General features: G+C 30.8%; 1 protein-coding gene across 1 annotated transcript; it reads right to left on the bottom strand.

Annotated features, from left to right (window-relative positions):
* Positions 1–1,621: 1,621 nt before the first annotated feature.
* Ir76b (Ionotropic receptor 76b) lies at positions 1,622–18,716 on the bottom strand. The gene is made up of 8 exons (XM_088236892.1): positions 18,593–18,716; positions 18,436–18,485; positions 14,631–14,819; positions 13,575–13,911; positions 12,108–12,301; positions 5,490–5,782; positions 3,093–3,276; positions 1,622–2,051 (listed from the first exon to the last, which is right to left on the bottom strand). The coding sequence occupies exons 1-8, from the start codon at positions 18,714–18,716 to the stop codon at positions 1,770–1,772; spliced, it is 1,653 nt and encodes a 550-aa protein (XP_088093018.1). The 3' UTR covers positions 1,622–1,769.

Here is an 18,716-nt window from a genome sequence, read left to right as displayed (position 1 = left end):
TTATTTTACTGACAGTTTAATCATCAGTATGTAAAAATGATGATTTATTTTAACATTGAAAATTAAATTTCGTAAAGAAAATGCATTTTTGTGATTTTGTGATATTTTTATTTGGAAAATATTGCTCTGAAACAATAACATTGTGTTGTCTATTCAAACAGTGCTTTTTCAATTATAACACTAACTCATCTGATTTTTTTAAAATTATGTAACTCCGTTAGACTTTATACAAAAATGTAAAACAGACACGTACTTATTTAACAAGGTATAACTTCTTTTATAATTAACTTGTGCATGATTATTATTTTTTTCACTTACTAAGATAACACGATTTGAAATATTAAATTTTTAAACGTACTTGTATAAATAGGTTTTATATCATTTCGACTACAAATAAAAACGAAAAGAGTAAATTCATTACATATTATTTTGTGTAATGAAACTTGTTATATATTTTACTTCTACCGACTAAAATAACTGATTTGAATATTTTTACTAAAAGTACCTACTAAGTAACTCAAGTAATTAATTTAAACAAAATGATAAATAAACCTGCGTACCTATCCTTACATGAAAAAATGAAGGAGCTATAGAATTAAGAATAGTCCAGAAACCGCATACGCACATCAAACAAAAGACGACTAAACTACTCATAAATGAGTAGGTTTACGTTTTGACTCATTAGTTTCTTTTTAGACGTCGCTCAGTACGCAACTCCTGATTTGAATTCAACTATGCCATGTAGTCCTTTTAAAGTGTAGAAATACTGCTAGGATCTTAAAGAAACAGGATGGTGTCACATTTCACGTGTAATTAGCAAACGAATGTTCAAGTAGCAAATGCACTACTTTTAAGTAAGTGAATTATTTTTCCATCTGTCAGATTGTCGAAGAAACAAAATGGAAATTTTGTTAGTGTTGCCAGGGTAGTAATTTTTTTACCCTACTTTGCTCATCTAATGCAAGAACTAATGAAAATGAGACCTTGAATTAAACAACGCCATGAGGGACATTTTAACGACATTATTTTTAAAACATCAAATATTATTAAACATGATATAAAAATAACAGTTTTATGTAAAATTTGTTTTACATTTTAAGTTCAAAGTTCATAAATTGAATTACTCTTATTAATGACCCTTTACTTATCTACTCTGTTGTGTCAATCAATGTTTCGGCTAGCACAATAAAATTTTAGAGAAATTAACAAATTGATTTTTTTTTAACCTTACATTTGTGTTATGATTTTTTTTCCCATCAAGCAACATTACGCGGCGACATCACGAATGTGCGCGGTGAAAGTAGGCCATAGTGGGGGGATTATTGGACACAGTCCGATGTATTCAAATATGATTCTACGCTCCTTCTGGACTATTCTTAGTTCTATGGAAGGAGCATATTCAATTGTTATTTTTTTAGTAACATAAGTTGGAAAGCTTTTTTTTAAGCAAAAATACATGTCAATCCAATCAAATTATATAAAAAGTAACAGAATTCAATTTTCAATTCGTTCTACGTAAAGTTTAAGAAACTTGATTGGTCTTTTTCTTATTAGGTACAATATATTTTATTTTTGTATGTAAGACTGTAGTTTTTTAAGTAAAATAAATAAACGACCCGAAAACTTTTGCCCCCATTCTTTTACTTCAAAGGTAAGGTCGAAAAAAACACTAAGGTACGTTTTACATTGATTTCAAAACTGATTTTAACCATTGCACTGTTTTATCGGGAGCGAGATAGCAATTTTAATTTTTCAAATATAATATTTCCTTAAGAGGCGTATTGAAATAAAAAAGCTGAAGGTGTTCTGACAGGAATGAGCCGCGTATCTCCTCCTGGAATCTGTATGACCCAATAATCTCTTCCGTTGATAGTTTTCCTCTTCCCGTCGGAAGTGTCGACAAAACCGTAGGGTTGCCCAAATATCGATTGATACGGTGGAGGTCCTGGTGACATTTTTACAAAATCCTTCGACATTTTGACGATTTCACTCTCGGGAGGCTTTGGAAGAAATGGCAAAATGCAAATGTTGTTCCAGTAACGATAGAATAACTGAAAATGAAAACATTGTTATATGCATGTGACTTTGTTAGGTATCTTATTTTTTTATACATTGAAATATTAAAACACCTCTGATAATTCAAATCTTAGTAGGCTAAAATTTGAAAGAGACCCACTTTTCCAATGCTGTTGAAGTCATTGGTTGCGCTTTTCATAAAATGTATATGTTACATTTTTCAGCTTTTATTTCATTACTTTTTATGGAAACTGCATATTTGGCCACTGTATTTTCAAAAAGGTTACGCCAAGCTTTGAAAAAACGTCATGAACTTATAATATAAGTGGTGATGAAACGGATGGTGGTTTGGCTGGATACGGATATCCGGCAAGGCCCTAAGCCGGATAACCGAATATCTGGCTCATTGTCTAAAAAAACAATAAAAACACCCCGGTACTCGAATTCCTCTCAAAGTTTAAAAACAAAAGTTAATGTCCATAAAATAAAAAGGGTAAACATATTTTCATCATATTTTTAATGACAACTTATCGATCAATGAGTTGTTTATTAATATGGTTTATAAAATAATCGATAATCAAATAATTATAATGGTTTTGGGTAGTTTTACCTGTTGCGCCTTATTTTTCTCAGGCAAATATATTTTTAATTGAAAAAACTATTTTTGATAAACATTTTTTTTTGCAGCTTAAATTTTTTTTCTAGGGTGTACATTGTGCACAGACGAACGTTTTATCAATTCAAAAAAGTCAATTTTTCAAATAATGATAGTCACTTCCGTTTTTCCAAATACGGTCGATATCAGTAAATCAATTTAGTGGCGTTGATTTCAAGAAATTTTCGCAGTTAAACTAATATTGGGTATCCACTGGATATTGACCTACTATACGGTATCCAGCCGGATAGTAAAATTAAGCCGGATACCGAATAGTTACCGGATATCCGTTTCATCGCTTCTTTTAAATCTTTCCACTCTTGTTTCAAACGATTACGGTTATGCAAGTTGTCAAACATCATCACTTCATAAAATAACAGAGTTTCAAAATTTTAAATAAAATTTAATTAAGTTTAATTACCTCTATACCAAAAACAAATGCTGCAGTCAGTATTCCAATGCCAGCTAATTTGTAAGTCATTCCCAAGTCACCGTTCCTTAATCGCCTCTCTTTAGACTTTAAGTTTAGTGGACATATTTGATTGGCGGGTAACTCATAAGTAGTTTTATACTTAACGATACCCGACTCAACAAGACTAAGGAGCCTGAAAACGAATAAAATAATGGGAAAACTCTCACAAAGTATTTTTATGTAGAAGAAATGTCAAATATTATCAATGAATATTACACTCGTGTAAGCAAAAACCTTGCAAGTTAATTAAATGGATCATGAATAAACATATCAGAAAAACGAAGAAATAAACTAAATAGTTTTCTTCTTCGTTTTCTTAGGCCAACAACGACAAAAGAAGCATGTAAAATAATAGACAATTTTTAAAATATGCATCTCCAATATATATTAAAATCAAACCTTCGCTTATTAAAAATTTCTAAGATATATTAAACCCAGTCATATCAAAATTAATTAATATGGATATAAAGTTAGGAATCTACCCGGAAGAATTAAAAACTGCAAGAATCACTTCTATGTTTAAGGTGGAGATCAAACGGAACCTAGTAACTATGGACCTATTGCAAAGTTAACTGTATTTAATAAAATCTTTGAAAAATATATTTATAAACGATTGATGGAACATATAAAAAATCTCAATATAATATGCTTAAACCAACATGGTTTTCAAGAAAAAAAAAAAGGAACCGGAACCGCCCTAGTAAATTTAATTAATTATATTATATTCAAACAAATGAGTATGCTAGAATTCCAACCACAGGAGTAATATTAGATTTCAAATTAGCTTTTGATACGGTACACATTGAGACCATGATAAAAAAAATAAATGATATAGGAGTAAAATCTCAAAAATGCAAACGATTAAAATCATACTTAACAAATCGGAAACATTATACCTTTGTAAATGAAAAAAAAAAAGTAAAATACAAACAGTAAATTTTTGAGTCCCACAAAGATGTTTTTTGGGTCCACTATTATATATTTTACATATTCTATATTTTATATATTAATGACGTCTGTACGGACAACATTAATAAATCACTGTATAATTTTGAAGGAAAAAATATTATGTATGCCGGTGACATTGGACTATTCTATAAAAATCAAACAGACGTATTAACAAACGATGACATAAACGAAAACTTTACCATGTTGACTAAATGGACAAACACAAACTTACTTACACTTAATGAAAAAAAAGCAATATTATCCATTTTGAGTCTAGAAAAAAGTGTCACAAAGTAGATGCTTATATAAATAATGAACGACTAACTGAAATTGAACATGTTAAATACTTAGGACTAACAATTGACAGACAATTGACATGAACAATTCATATCAACAATTTAATTAGAAAAGTGGCGACTTCATCGAGTCTTTTTTTTTAATCAAAAACTTTGTTCCAAAAAAATATTTAAAAAAAAATTATGATGCCTATGTAAAAACTAAAATATGTTATATGCAACTAGTATGGGGAACAGGAAATCAAAATGACATAAACAGACTACAAAGACAGCAAAATAAAATATTAAAGTTAGTATATCTAACAGAAACTAAAGAACTTTTTAAACAAACTAAGCAATTAAATGTAACTGAACTCTTTTAACTAAAATCCTTAAAATTTATTAAAAAATTAGACACTGATATAATTGTAGACGAAGAACTAAAATTTAAAAAAAAAATGTAGTAAACATGGACACAATACGAGAATATCAGAAAAATGTCATATGCAGCCTTGTAAAACGAGACAAGGACAGTCGATACTAATAACCAGGGACTGAAACAATACAATAAACTACCAGACAAAACTAAACAAAAGACTCAGACAACCTTTACAAAAATGTTATTATTAACAGAAAAACATGAATTTTAACAGTAAAAATATTTTGTTAAATGTATGTAACCCGTAAAGGTTTATCAATTAAATAAAAATAACATTTTGAATATTATTTTCAATGGGTGCTCATACCATGAAATGAAATGCGATGTAAGATAAGGTTACGAATAAAAAAATCAAACAAAAATGCAAATCTGGGACAGGTATAAATGACTAAGATGGTTTGATCATGAGGATCGAATGGATGACGAAAAAAATAGTAAAAACACACATTTGGCAAAGAACTAAAAAATAAAACAAAGGCGGCCAAAAAAACCTTTACCCTATCAAATAAATTGAAATCTTATATCTTATAATACCAAAAGCAGACACAATTGATGTGTAGGTATGTGTAAATGTGGGAGAAAATAGTATGTATGTTAGGATAGATGCATGTGGTGTTTCATCTCTTCTGCCTACGGTTATGGAAAAGTGGCGTAAGGGTAATAAATAATTGTATTTGTACTTACACTGGATTAAAAAGGTGACTGAGTGAACTGTTTTTGGGGAAGGCAAATGCTCTCGATTTTGTCATGAATTTTCTTTTGGTCACAACGTATTTGCACCTGAACTTTTCTTCAATATTCTGTTGGGTTTTATTTTTATAGTCTTCGTACATCAAAAGTTCGACCGCAGGCTTGTCCCTTACGTACACGTAATCATCGTTCACGAACGGTAAGAAGGTCGAATCTTTGTCCCCTGGCTGGAAAATTCCTCTACTCTTAATAACCATTTTGTTAAGGTAAAATAGTTCTTCGTCAGGCTGAAATAAAAAATACACGGAAATGGAATTTAGGTATACATGACTAATTTTTATTTACATGATTTAAACAGAAAGGGAGAATATTTCTGAAAAGAGAATGTGTAAATCATAAAAAACAAATAAAATATGTATTAAGGTGATTCTAAACGAAAGTATGAAACTTATTATTCATAGATTATACTTTTATAATTTTTTATTGAAAAATGCCAGTTTTACATTTATTTTCAATGGAAACTTTACAAAACTTGGTTTCGGAAATTTCATACTATAATGATTGTAACAAATACCATAACAATATAATTTAGGTGCTTCTCACAAAATGGTGTACAAAGTAAAAAGGAAAAATATATTTTTTTGTTTTGTACACCATTTGTGAAAAAGATTGTGAAAGTGAATTATATTGTAATGATATTTGCTACAATCAATATAGTGTAAAGATTCCGCAAACACAGTTTTGTTAAATTTCTACTGAAAATAAATGTAAAAATTGCATTTTTCAATAAAAAAATATAAAAAAGGCCACCTATGAATAATTAGTTTCATATATATTTTTAGAATCATATTAACAGGGCTTGCGACCTGTTTTGTTACCAGCTGGTTTAATTGATCTTGTAAAATTCTCCATTCTGCCTAAGTTATAACTTGATCGGTGTGTAGTGGTTACTCAAACCAGCGAATGACAGGTCTATACCCTCATATACCCTAGTATTTTTATATATATATCATTCTTAATAAACTTTTCGTGGTAATTAATTGTCTATAAGATTATGAAATACTCAGAATATTGTTAAAAAATTATTTATCATGATTATCATTTGGTTTATTTACGACCACCGGGCATTTTCGCATCAGGTGATAATAATAATTGTAAATTTACATTAGCATATTTATTATTAAAACGGCGATTGACCTTCTAGTGTTCAGATAATCGTCCCCCCAAGCTTAAATCACAGGGCCCTATAGGCCTCATCAGAGGCCTCATTGTTGTATAACTAAACGGCTTTTTTTTCCTGTTTGTTCAATTGATTTGTAGGAAAATTTATTAGTAGGTACACCCGCAGTATTTAATTACGTCAATTATGTTTGAATGTATTTTGATACTGACCGACTGATTTTTCTGAAACACATATATTACCTATTTGATAATAGCAAAGTTGATAGCTAAGCAATATAAACTATCCTATTTTATAACCTTGCAATACAAATTATCGTTAGTTAGTACTGTTTACTATGCTAAGCGTTCAGAGCCGTTGAAAATGACAAAGACATTCTTTCGTCATCAAAATCCATAGCAAATTTATTATGTTTTCTTTTGCATTAAAGGCTTCTTCGCCCACAATCCCTGGACATGCTATACAAAGGTAAACATCAACATAGAACTGTGTACACAAATAATAGCAAACATTATGTGAAGCGTGACAGTTTACGCTAACACAGGTAGAATAACTTATATTATATTGACAGTTGCGATCGATTTATGGCAGCACTTCACAAGAAATTGTAAAATAGATTTTTTAAACTAACCCCGACTACTTACGAAGAACGGATCGAATTAGAGAAATGCTTCCAAAAATCAGGCAAATAAATGAATGGCCTTAAAATAAATCAAATAAATTTAAAAAAAGTGTTTTTGATAAATTTTGAAAAAGCTAAAATAATGTTTTTTATTTTAGTTCTTAAGATGTTAACTAACTAAATAAATAATATTTAATTAATTAATAAACTTTACTATAATTTTATTCATTTATTTATTTGACATAAACGGCATAACGGCATAAATTGCCTTTAACATATATTGAACATAAATATGTTTTTTTTTACCTATGAACATATACATAACAAAAAATTGTATAACAACAATAGTAACAAGCAGGCAACATAAGCCACCAAAAATATTAACGATATGCAATATACATAAATATGAAAAAGAAAAACATTTTTAAACATAAAGAAAAGTTTGAGAATTATATTGCGAGAGAAAAAAAAAATCATTCTCGTTTTATAACTATCAAGTCCATAACCAAATATATCAGCCTCGTCCTTTTTTTTCGAAATTTCCTCTTCTGAAATGGCTAAGAAGCTTACACAGAAAAGTTCCAATATAGATTCCCAGTTAAATCGTATAGATCGGTCGGACCTCATGGGTTACAAGTAATAAAATAAGCACATAGGGTTGGTCACCCTAGTAACAAGGCAGCAGTCACCTGCACAGTAAACCTCAGCCCGCGGAATCACAGGGCTAATCACCTCGCCTCATTAAATTTACCATTAGGAATATTCATATTAAATTGATAATGATGAAAGACGATTTATAAATAAAAACAGGTATCCCGAAAACCGATTTTTTCAAGCCGGCGTCGAAGAACCTATTTTACACTACACGGCGAATGAACCGGGTGTGGGATACCCATAACTAAAAACAAATCATTTATACTTACTTATTATCATCTATATCTTAATATCATCTATACTATACTTATTTATTTATATATTTTTTTTCTTGTAAGGATAAACTGCAAGAAATGATTAAGATACGCTGCTATTGGTGTACCAATGCAGTGCCCTATGCACTATTAATTGTGGCTAAGGAATAATAATGATGTATAAACTGCAATATGCATTGTATTATTAGAATATTGAAAAAAAAAATGTTTTGATTCAATAAATTGTGAAACTAAATTATGAAAAAGAAACAGTAAAAACTATCTTCAAAAAACAAAAAAAAATCGAAATAACCTTTGATTAAAAAAAAAACCTATTTTTTCTGAAAGAATATACGCAGATACAAATAGAATAAATAAAATTTTAATCATACCACATAAAAAAAAATATGTAAGGCGGTAATTTTACCAGCTTTTGCTCAACTACGGTATTTTACGGTAATTTTTGCTAAAATAACCAATATGACGTACTATTTTTACAGTTTTTTGTTCACTTTGCCTAGCTGTGTGAAACAGTACTTATGATTTTCTTGTTGTTTTACTGTAGAATGTTTTATTATTCGAACGTTCTACTGAATATGCTGTATAATTATTAGGTTATTTTTTAAAATATAAATCTTGTATAATTTTTGTTTTTTTTTTTTTTATAAATCTTGGGTATAAGATAATTCATGTTTAAAAAAAAACAAAAAAAAATACTAAACCAAATATGTTAATATTATAAATGTTTTTAAAAGGCAGATTTGCCGTTTATGTTTATAAAATAAAAATAAAATAACAAACACCTGAAGCTTTGTTTTAGGACACGCTACATGACAGTGAAAACCAGGTTTTGTTTTCTCTATAGTGGTTGCAGAAATTCATTATGAGACGTTCAAGGTTAATGTACTTTAAAACTTTTTTTGATTAAAAAGATTATGATGTTTTGAAACTTAACAGGATCGGTGAACATAGGGCCCTTAGTAAAACCTTAAATTTGTGACCTTGAACATCCACATCTCATGCCGCGATTTTGAAAAAATTACACTTTAAATTAGTTTTTGCGTATAATTACGTCTCTATAGATTTTATAAAATAAAATAAATTAAAGTCTGAGAAAACAAAATTTGCTTGAAAATCAGAAACATTTTTTTCCTTTTGACTAATGCTTTACAAATTTCTCAAAGCAAGCAAACCTAAAGTAGCATTAAATTAAATAAAATAATTTCTATACTGTTATGAGCACTGTTTGAAGTATTTGTAAAACCTAGTTACCACCTGCATATATTTTTAAATTTTAATACTTTTATCAGAAAACGCGACTGCGAGCAAAAAAACATTTTTTTTAAACCACTGGCGGAACTTTTTTTTAGATGCACTTGAAAATCTTGAAGAAGTCATGATGACGTAGATCATAGATTCAATTTTTTAAACTTTGATCTTGCTATTTGCATATTGTACCCTCCGCCACTATTATTTAATAAGGAAGGAAGGAGAACAAATCGACACTTTCCAAGACTAGTTAATATAACCCGCACCCATATGGAAATGGTTATAAAGGTAACTAATATAACATGATATTTGTATGATTATAGAAGTTGAGGGTTGGTGGAGCTCCCACCCCAGTAAGATATTGTCAGAAGACACAAGTTTGCTGTTTAATGCGTATTTATTACATGGCGAATAAATAATTAATTGTTTAGCGCGAGTGTTACGCCGATGAGGAGTTGAAGTAACTGCACTATAACTACATGCTGGAATTGAGTGACGGATGCTGACTTACTGGTTGGGCGTTGACTGCGCCCTGTGGTCTCTTTATAGGCAATGTTTTTTTGCTTTTCATATCTCCATGGTAAGGACGATGTTAATATACAGTAGGACGACGTGCAATACTGTTGGAGTTGCATGATATGTTGTATTGGATTCTATAAAAAAGGCTAACTTGATTCATCGGTCGTCGCATTATAATTTTGGATGAAATTATTAAGCACGTCTCTGTGTTATCGATTATGGACTATGAACCTCACATATTTATATTAATTACTTTGAAATCTAAACAGAAAAACACACATGCCAAAAACTGATTTAAGCGCAATTTTTTAAAGATGGTGACGCGAGTGACGGTAGTTCAAGGTCACAAACTTACACATTTACTCAAATATCTCACGATTACTTATCTTTAGCGTAATACTGATCACATTAAGTTCCTGTAACAGAAGATCTAGACATGCTGCAGTTTATTCAACAATTTAGTACCCTATGCGTCACTGGTTGCGGATAAAGGTTTGACGATGATGATGAAGGGCTACTAAGTCGACTAACACTGCCACACTTTAAAACCTTAACCTTTTCACATCAAAGCAGCTTTTTATGTATAAGCTATGTTTTTGCCCGCCACTGCACCGCTGCCATAATATTTTGAATTTTTCGAGGGAATCGATTTTATGGCATAAAATATCATCAAAATCTTGAAATCTAATTGTAAAAAGCCAATAACTTCGAAAAAAGTAGCGAAAAACTAATAAGAAGATTTTCAGTTAGCAATTTATAAAAAAGTACGTCACTAATGTCAGTAATCAGTTTTTACACTTTAACTAACATATCTGTTTAAATAAATCCAAAATTGTGCAACCAGGTTAAATAAACTAAGTAAAAAAAAAACAAATAAAAAGTCTCCATGTTCCTCTGTAAAATTATTGTCATAGTATTTCACCGTGCCTTTTGGTAAAATGACGTAATTTTATATATTATGTTTGTGCCTGAAAATGTTACACAAACTATGAACCTTAATGTGAAGCACCCAAACGCACTTTGAACCTACCGATCTCAACCTGATGCACAAGGCACTACTTAAACAAACAAGCTGTCGATACGTCATGTCAGCCTTAAAAAACACCAGCCACACAATGGGAGGGGATGCAACGTTGTCATTTTTTTTTTTGAATCGGGTTGTGGTCCCGTGGCTAGTGTCTCGGACTCACGGATCAAAGATCCGTGTTTTGAATCCCACTCTACCCCAACTGGGTTCCCATTTTCTAATAGTGAGTTATTTACAACTCTTTGAAAATGGCCCTCAAAATTAAATATTTGCGTAAATTATAAGAACGCAAATATTTCTTTTAAAAAATGAAAAAAATATAAAAGTAACTAGCAAACCCGACAGACGTTGTCCTGCCCAAACGTTGGCTTGCCTGCTCTTACCTTGGAAAAAGACTTTTCATTAATAAGTAGGTACCTAGGTTAATGTTTGTGATTAAATTCCAAAAGTAAAAATTGTTAATATTCTAATATTGAATTTAAGCAGGTACCTGTTTATGATTGATTTCCAAAACATAAAATAAATATTTTTTTCAAATATGGCATCCTTTTTTGCAAACGTCAAACTCCGGTCTTCTCACCAATAAAGGGGTGTACTTATGTAGGAATACGACTTTTAAAAATGTATTGAATTATTTTTTTAAAGTATTACTAAAAATCCAATAAAACTAAAAAAATGGACAGAAATTATAAGGAATTTAAGGAAGAATCTAATTTAGATCCACAAAAAACAAATGCTGTTTGTAAACATTCAAAAACAAACTTTTTTATACACAAAAAACAACATCTTTTTGTAAATGCATTCTCCTCGAATGCAACCCTAGTAGATCGATGAATAAAACATTTACGCTCATTACTTCTCGTTTACATATCAGATTGAAGATTTTAATATCTACGAACACGCATGGCGCAAAGATCTATATTTCTTTGAAAACCGCACGTAAATCGGTTATGCCGCTTAGGAGAAGTTTGGTGACAGCACACATACAGAGGAATTATATTTATAAAGATAATGAGCGTTTTAAAATGTGCCGGATGTCTCACACCCAGGTTCATCGACGCCGAGTTAATAAATGTTTTTTACTTACATTTGTGACAACATATTCCACGGCACTTCCTTTCCTGGCAATCCACTTATTGTTTTCCTTCACCAAATCATTAGGGTCGTTTATGGATAGGGTGAACTGAGACAGCGTGAGAAAGGCTGTCAGGTTGGCGGTGTAGAACGCTGACAAAAGGGTGATGAATATCCACCAAGTTGCGAACAGAATACGAGTTGTATCTTTATAAAGCAAAGAATAATTTTATTCTAAACAGAAAAAGATTTATTATTATGTGTACCCGCTATGTATTTATGAATAATCATTATCAAAATGGTCCACTAGAAATCCGATATCCTTATGAAATATATAAATTAACTATATCGATTTGTTTATCGTTAGCCATTTATAATGAGGAATTTCAGTGCTACGGAAATTGGATAAAAAAAAACGTCTTTTACACGGGGTAAAAATTGGAGCATTAAATTTCTCGAAAATGCAAGAAAAAATCAATAAAAGTATGTTTAAATTAAAATAAGCTACTTTAAAACGTCTCAATTTCTAATGAACAGTTGTTTAGAAAAGTCAATCAATAATGCGTTTTGATATACTTCCGGTTTCCGGGAAGCCATGTTTAGCGTGTTTTCAAACGTACGGGGTTCATTTTTTAAACGTCAGGACAACTCACCGACGGCAACTCGTGACGTCACGAGCGGAGTAATTTCAAAATTACACCTTTAAAAATCATAGCGACGATTATACATAAAAATAAAAATATATGTTTTTTGCCTTAGTTTGATAGTCTATTAACAAATAAAAAAAAAACACTGAACTTCCTTCATTGCATGGCAATGTGGCGGTAAATAGAGAATGGGGCATTTCTACTCTAAATTATAGCGTTGATCGATATTTTCCAGGGATTGCGAACAACTACAGTAAATCCCGTGGTACTGTAGTTTGGCAAACTCACGCATCAGAGATGCAAGATCCGAACCCCGCTCTACTACCACTTAATTCACATTTTAAACACTAGTTAAAATGGCCACAAAATTTAAATACTTTAGTTCGTATTTCAAAATACTAATATTTTTTACTTTTTTAAAAGTTTATTCCACACATTAATTTTTCTTTTTCATTTATGATCTCAAATAAGGTGACTTTCGACTATTGAGAATAATTATTGGACCACACAAAACATCTTAAATTCGGGTTCTGATAGACATTTATACGAGACAAAACTAAACAAAAGACTCAGACAAACTTTTCAAAAGACGTAAAAAATATTATTTTGAACAACAGAGTATGAATGAAAAATGTATATATTATTCTATGTAAAATTATGTTATAATCCGTAAGGGTTTATAAATAAATTTTCAAATAAAAAAAACAGAGCCTTAAAATTATTGTTTTGTGATATTTGACGGTTGAAGAGATAGTTCCTGTTTCAAATTTTTGATTAGCATAAACGTGTTGGCTATCGACAAATCAATGGTAAAAAATTAAAAATGACTTTACTTGCATCTGGCGCCATCGTAGTTCCCTGTTTGATGAAAGCTCCATACACGAACCAAACGCACGGAGAAAGCTTATACGGCATGTTATTCGAGTCTTTGGTTATCAGGTACCGCACCCAGGTCATCAGATAGATGAAGGGACCGAACGTAATGACGGCCACAAGGATGAGGTACCAGACGTTCTCGTTAAAGGGCGCCAGGAGTCCAGAGCCGCTGGCAGATTCCTTAGGACGCATCATCAAAATCAGCCACTCCCCTTCATCGAGGCTCAAAGAGTACTTGATGATGTTAGCGGTGTCAGATAGAATCGGAAGGAAAGCAGCGGCAAAGTCTATTTCCTGATGAGTAAAGAGTCTGCTTAATTATTAATTTTTTAATCGAGCGGAGTGTAAAACATAAAAATTGTTAACCCTCAAGGCGGTTCATTAAAATAAGAAAATATTTAAGTCTATGCATGTACAGAGATTATCACCTATCATTTACGAGTTGATTACTTTACATACTGTTTTGCCGTTCTGTCTGTATTTGATTAATCATAATTCTTAAATTCTCTTTTTTCGGAAATCTTTATGTGGGTGATATTATTCTCAAGTGGGTGATTAATAAATTATTGAACTTATGGCCAACGATACAAAATGTGTTATTAGACAGAAATCAGAAATAACTTTAGATTCTCTAAATTTAAAGAAATCACAAAGTACGATTTAGCAACGTTTGGAATTGTAAGCTAATTTATGAAAATTAAAGGCACAAAGTTTGATATTCACTATAATTAACTTTTTATTGAAATAATTATGGAATTATACCAGCTTACTACCAAATCAAATACAAATAAGGTGTATTAATACACCGATTCGTTAAATCAATTTATAACATATCAATTTGGCATTTGCATCACAATAAGGTTGAAATGTTTTCATTCTGAAAATGTTAATAATTAAAATTCCCGTAATAAATTTCTATTTTCTCAGATAGCAATTAAAATAACATTTTTTCTATTATTTTTAACTTTGTAAGTTATAATGTTCTAGCATACTTTTGTAAGGTGTTATCTTACATTGCGGCTTAGTAATCCAATAAGGGAGTTTTCTAGATATTTTACGCTGCCTTCTAAATTTTCCTTCGGTAAAACCACTTCATAGGTGAAGTTAAACTTTTGCTGCAGCAAATGTACGACGTCAAATGAAACCCCCTTTCCTTCGATTGTGCCATTTGGAAAAGTCTCCGTATAACTCAGCGGATAATTCTGAAAAAAAAAAGATTTAGAGATATCTCGTGATTTGATTTCAAATTTTAAACTAGATTTTACCTTTCGAAGACAAACACGAAGGGGTCATTTCGTTCATATTTAAATAATAATGTTTTTCAGTTTTCAAGAAGTTTAAAGATCGTCCATATCATTGAAATATTAAAAAGAAAAAATCAAAGAAAATGCACGGTAACAAATAAATAATATTATTTATTTGATTTTATTCGGGATTTTTACAGCTATTACACAAAAAGTGAATAGAAATACATTAATAATACTAGAGCGAATTAAAAAATCCACCTTGAAACTTATTATACATACAACATAAGACAATGTTTTACATAATTGAGCGAGCTTGGTAAGAGGTTTGATTATTACAAAAAAAAAATGGTTTATACCTACTTTCGAAACCTCTTTAAAAAAATAGTTTAGGGTTGCTTTGATTTTATTTTTAAAACATTTGGTTTATTTCAAAACCTTATTCTGAAAAAACTCATTTTATTTTAAAATTCTATTGGTGGATTTTGAATGAATAATGTGCAAAGAGTCCTATATAATACGGTCGGTAACTACAAAATGTAATCATCAGTTTGTCCATCAGTTTGTCCAATGTCCCTGTTGATGCCTAGATTTTTATATTATCTTCTCTAAAACGTTCTTTATCTCTGTTGTAATATGTTAACAAAATGTAATGTTAACAATAGACAAGGTATGTATGATAATACGCGTACGTTAGTTCAAAATTAACATAGAGGTACATATATATTATATGCACCTACATAATGAATATATGAGAATAACATATGAGTTTGATGTAAATGATTCGAATGATAAAAAAAATGATCAAATTTACTGCACATAGAATTTAGAGACTTTTCTTAATTCTATGGTACTGCATATATGGACGCGTATTAAATTTTGAACTGATATTTGTAATTTATTGGAAAAGGGATAATCTGGGCCAGATCATTCGTGGAAGCAAATATGCGCTTCTACAACTAATTACGATGAGGAAGATTGAGGAAAAGCGTGGAGTTGGAAGGCGACAACAGATATCTGAGGAACATCCACGACTGGGTGGAAATGCGCGAAGCTGAGGAGCCGTTCCGGTTGGGGCAGGACGCAGGACAAGGATGTGGACTCCCGAGTGATCGCCGGCGTCAGGATCTGATATGGCACAGGAAGAAGAAGAACGTGATAAACCAATCACGATCAGATTTTTTTTCATGTCTATAGATTAACTGGAAAACGTTTATTTATTTATTTATTGTGGATAACTTATATAGCGCCATTTTCGTAATAAAATACCTCAAGGGCGCTTTACATGGTGATTCTATTGTTAAGTTAATTTAATTGAAGCTTTTAAATTTGTAATTTAATTAAAATAATTTATTTTGTTGTCACGTGCTACGGATTTATTCAAATGATTTAGAGAACAAGTGGGTTTTAAGTTTTTTCCGAAACATCACTTCACTTTCACAGCCTCGCACCTCTGCTGGGAGAGCATTCCATGCCATAGGGCCTGCGACCGCAAATGCGCGCTCACCAAATTTAGTGCGCCGTTTGCGTAGAGGTATAATAACTTTTCCTCTCGCCGTAGACGCAGCTGATCTAAGCGTGAGACGCCTGTCAGCTAGTTCATCTGGAATGCATAGTTCCCTTAGATATTCCGGAGCCGAGTTGTGCAGTGACTTATACATAAGCCAACAGAGCTTGTATTCGACCCTCTGTGGAAAACGTAGCCAGTGTAGTGTAGCCAACGTTATATTACACCTAATCAAAATTCTAACATAAAAAGACATTGCTTAGATTAGTTGGATTCGGCACCTGAGTGGCAATCGGGACTCTGATAAGACTTCAAAATCTGGGTTCAATTACAATGGGAAGTTAACAGAATTCTCTTTGACTGTCTATGAAGTAAAATCGATATTTATAAAAGTTTAAAGCGTCTTCGTCGGTTATTTACAACTGAACATTTTTAGAAAAAAATTATGCATATTCTATTTTTCACACAGAAAACTTAATTTAACGTTGTGGATAAAATTGAAGTCCCGAGCTCCTATAAAAATGTAAAATTAGCAGATTTATATTCAATTATATATAAAGTTAATTTATTTTTTATCTAAAATGAGAATATTTGAATGAAAATGTTGAATATCATCAACCCGTAATGAGGAAGTTCAGTGTCTTTTTTTATTTGTTTAAAGACTATTAAACTAAGCAAAAAATTAATTTTTTTTACTTTTCGTATTATCGCTGTGATTTTTTAAAGTTTTGTATTTCTGAAATAACTCCGCGTGTGACGTCAGAGGTTGTTCTCTGTTAGTTCTTCCCATTGGTTCATTTATGGTAAGCCAACCGGATATCCTTCCGAACTCTCGCATCATTGGTTGGTTCATATGAACCAATGACGTCAATCAAAGTAGTGCGTTTTTATTAAAATATTTTTTATTATTTTTTTCGTACATTTTCAAGAAACTTTGAACTACAATTTAGTACTTTAATTTTTACCGCGTGCATGAAAATATTTTATGTATCTTATTTCCCGTAGGGCTAAAGTTCCTCATTGAACATGTTTGAAAAATAATACATGTATCATGTATATTAATGTTGAGTTTTTCATATGGAAAATTCGATTATATAATACTTTATAGACAATGTAGATAATTTTGTTAATTTTCCATTGTAACATTTCGGTATACGTATTCTATACACGCCATACAGTGGCTGTTATGGATGTTCGCCAAAATTTTAAACTATGTTATTAGTACAAACATAAGGTCAAAACCAAAGCTAGAAACACAGGAACCAGGGAAGCCATTGAAGAACTGTAACCGGTACCAATAATGAAAACATTTTATAGTCAATGCTCCCAATTATACTGTGGACCTCGTTTAATAGTCTACCAAAGAATGTTTGGGACATATCAAAATACTCCAAATACAAGAAGGAAATAATAAAATAATTAAATATATAAAAACGCAATCAACCTAGTAACTATGGTCACCACATAATACAAGCTACCTGCACTAAGTTAAAATTATTTGTAATATAGTTCAATTTGAAATCAATTATTTATTGTATATTTATGTAAAAAATATATTCGAAAAGTATTCTCTATGCAAAAAATAAGTTAACTAAACTTTTTTATTTTTTTTTATTTAACTTTTTGTACATAATGTTATTTGTACATTGGCGGGCTTAAACTTGACTAAAATATTGTGATATGTCTTCCTCGGCACGGGTTTTCCCAGTGAGGGATACATATTTAATTCAATTATAGAATGTATACTTGTAATGCATTAAATAAATAAATTCGGCCCCGCGGGCAGTTATTATTATTTATTTATTTCTAATGATAAATAATGTTGCAATGTAGTTCGGTTTTGTGCGGAATGCAAATGGTTTTAAGTCGATCCAAAACGAATAAATAGTAAATTATTGTTTTCAGGATTATACCTCAATTCATTTTGATTTTTCAGAGAAACATAGATTTGATTTCATAACAAGTTTTACTTTTTTACCAAAACAAAAAACATGTGAACTAACAGCTTACGGAGCGATTTTATTTGAATCAATTATATATGTATACGAATTAATTTTAAAAGTTTACCTGTACTGTTCCGATTTTCAAATGTTTTCCATTGTACATTTCTTCTAAAGCTGCAATTTCTTCCGTTTTATTTTGAAACTCTCCTTAAATAAATATTGTTTTTTAAAGAAATATAAAAGAAAACGGATTATAAAACACCTATCAAAAAAATATTTACCTAGCGACGGCGAATTCTCATCAGCCTTAAAACTAAAATAAGTTTCACCCATAAAATTGGATGTGTTCTCGCAAAACGAGACGTTAATGCATATGGCAGAAAGTAATATTTCAATTCCGGACAT

The sequence above is a fragment of the Micrasema longulum genome, unplaced genomic scaffold (assembly GCF_059751315.1).
Source record: "Micrasema longulum isolate JH-2025_06_02 unplaced genomic scaffold, ASM5975131v1 h1tg001617l, whole genome shotgun sequence".
Taxonomy (NCBI): Eukaryota; Metazoa; Arthropoda; class Insecta; order Trichoptera; family Brachycentridae; genus Micrasema; species Micrasema longulum.
This window is presented reverse-complemented; position numbering and strand designations above follow the sequence as displayed.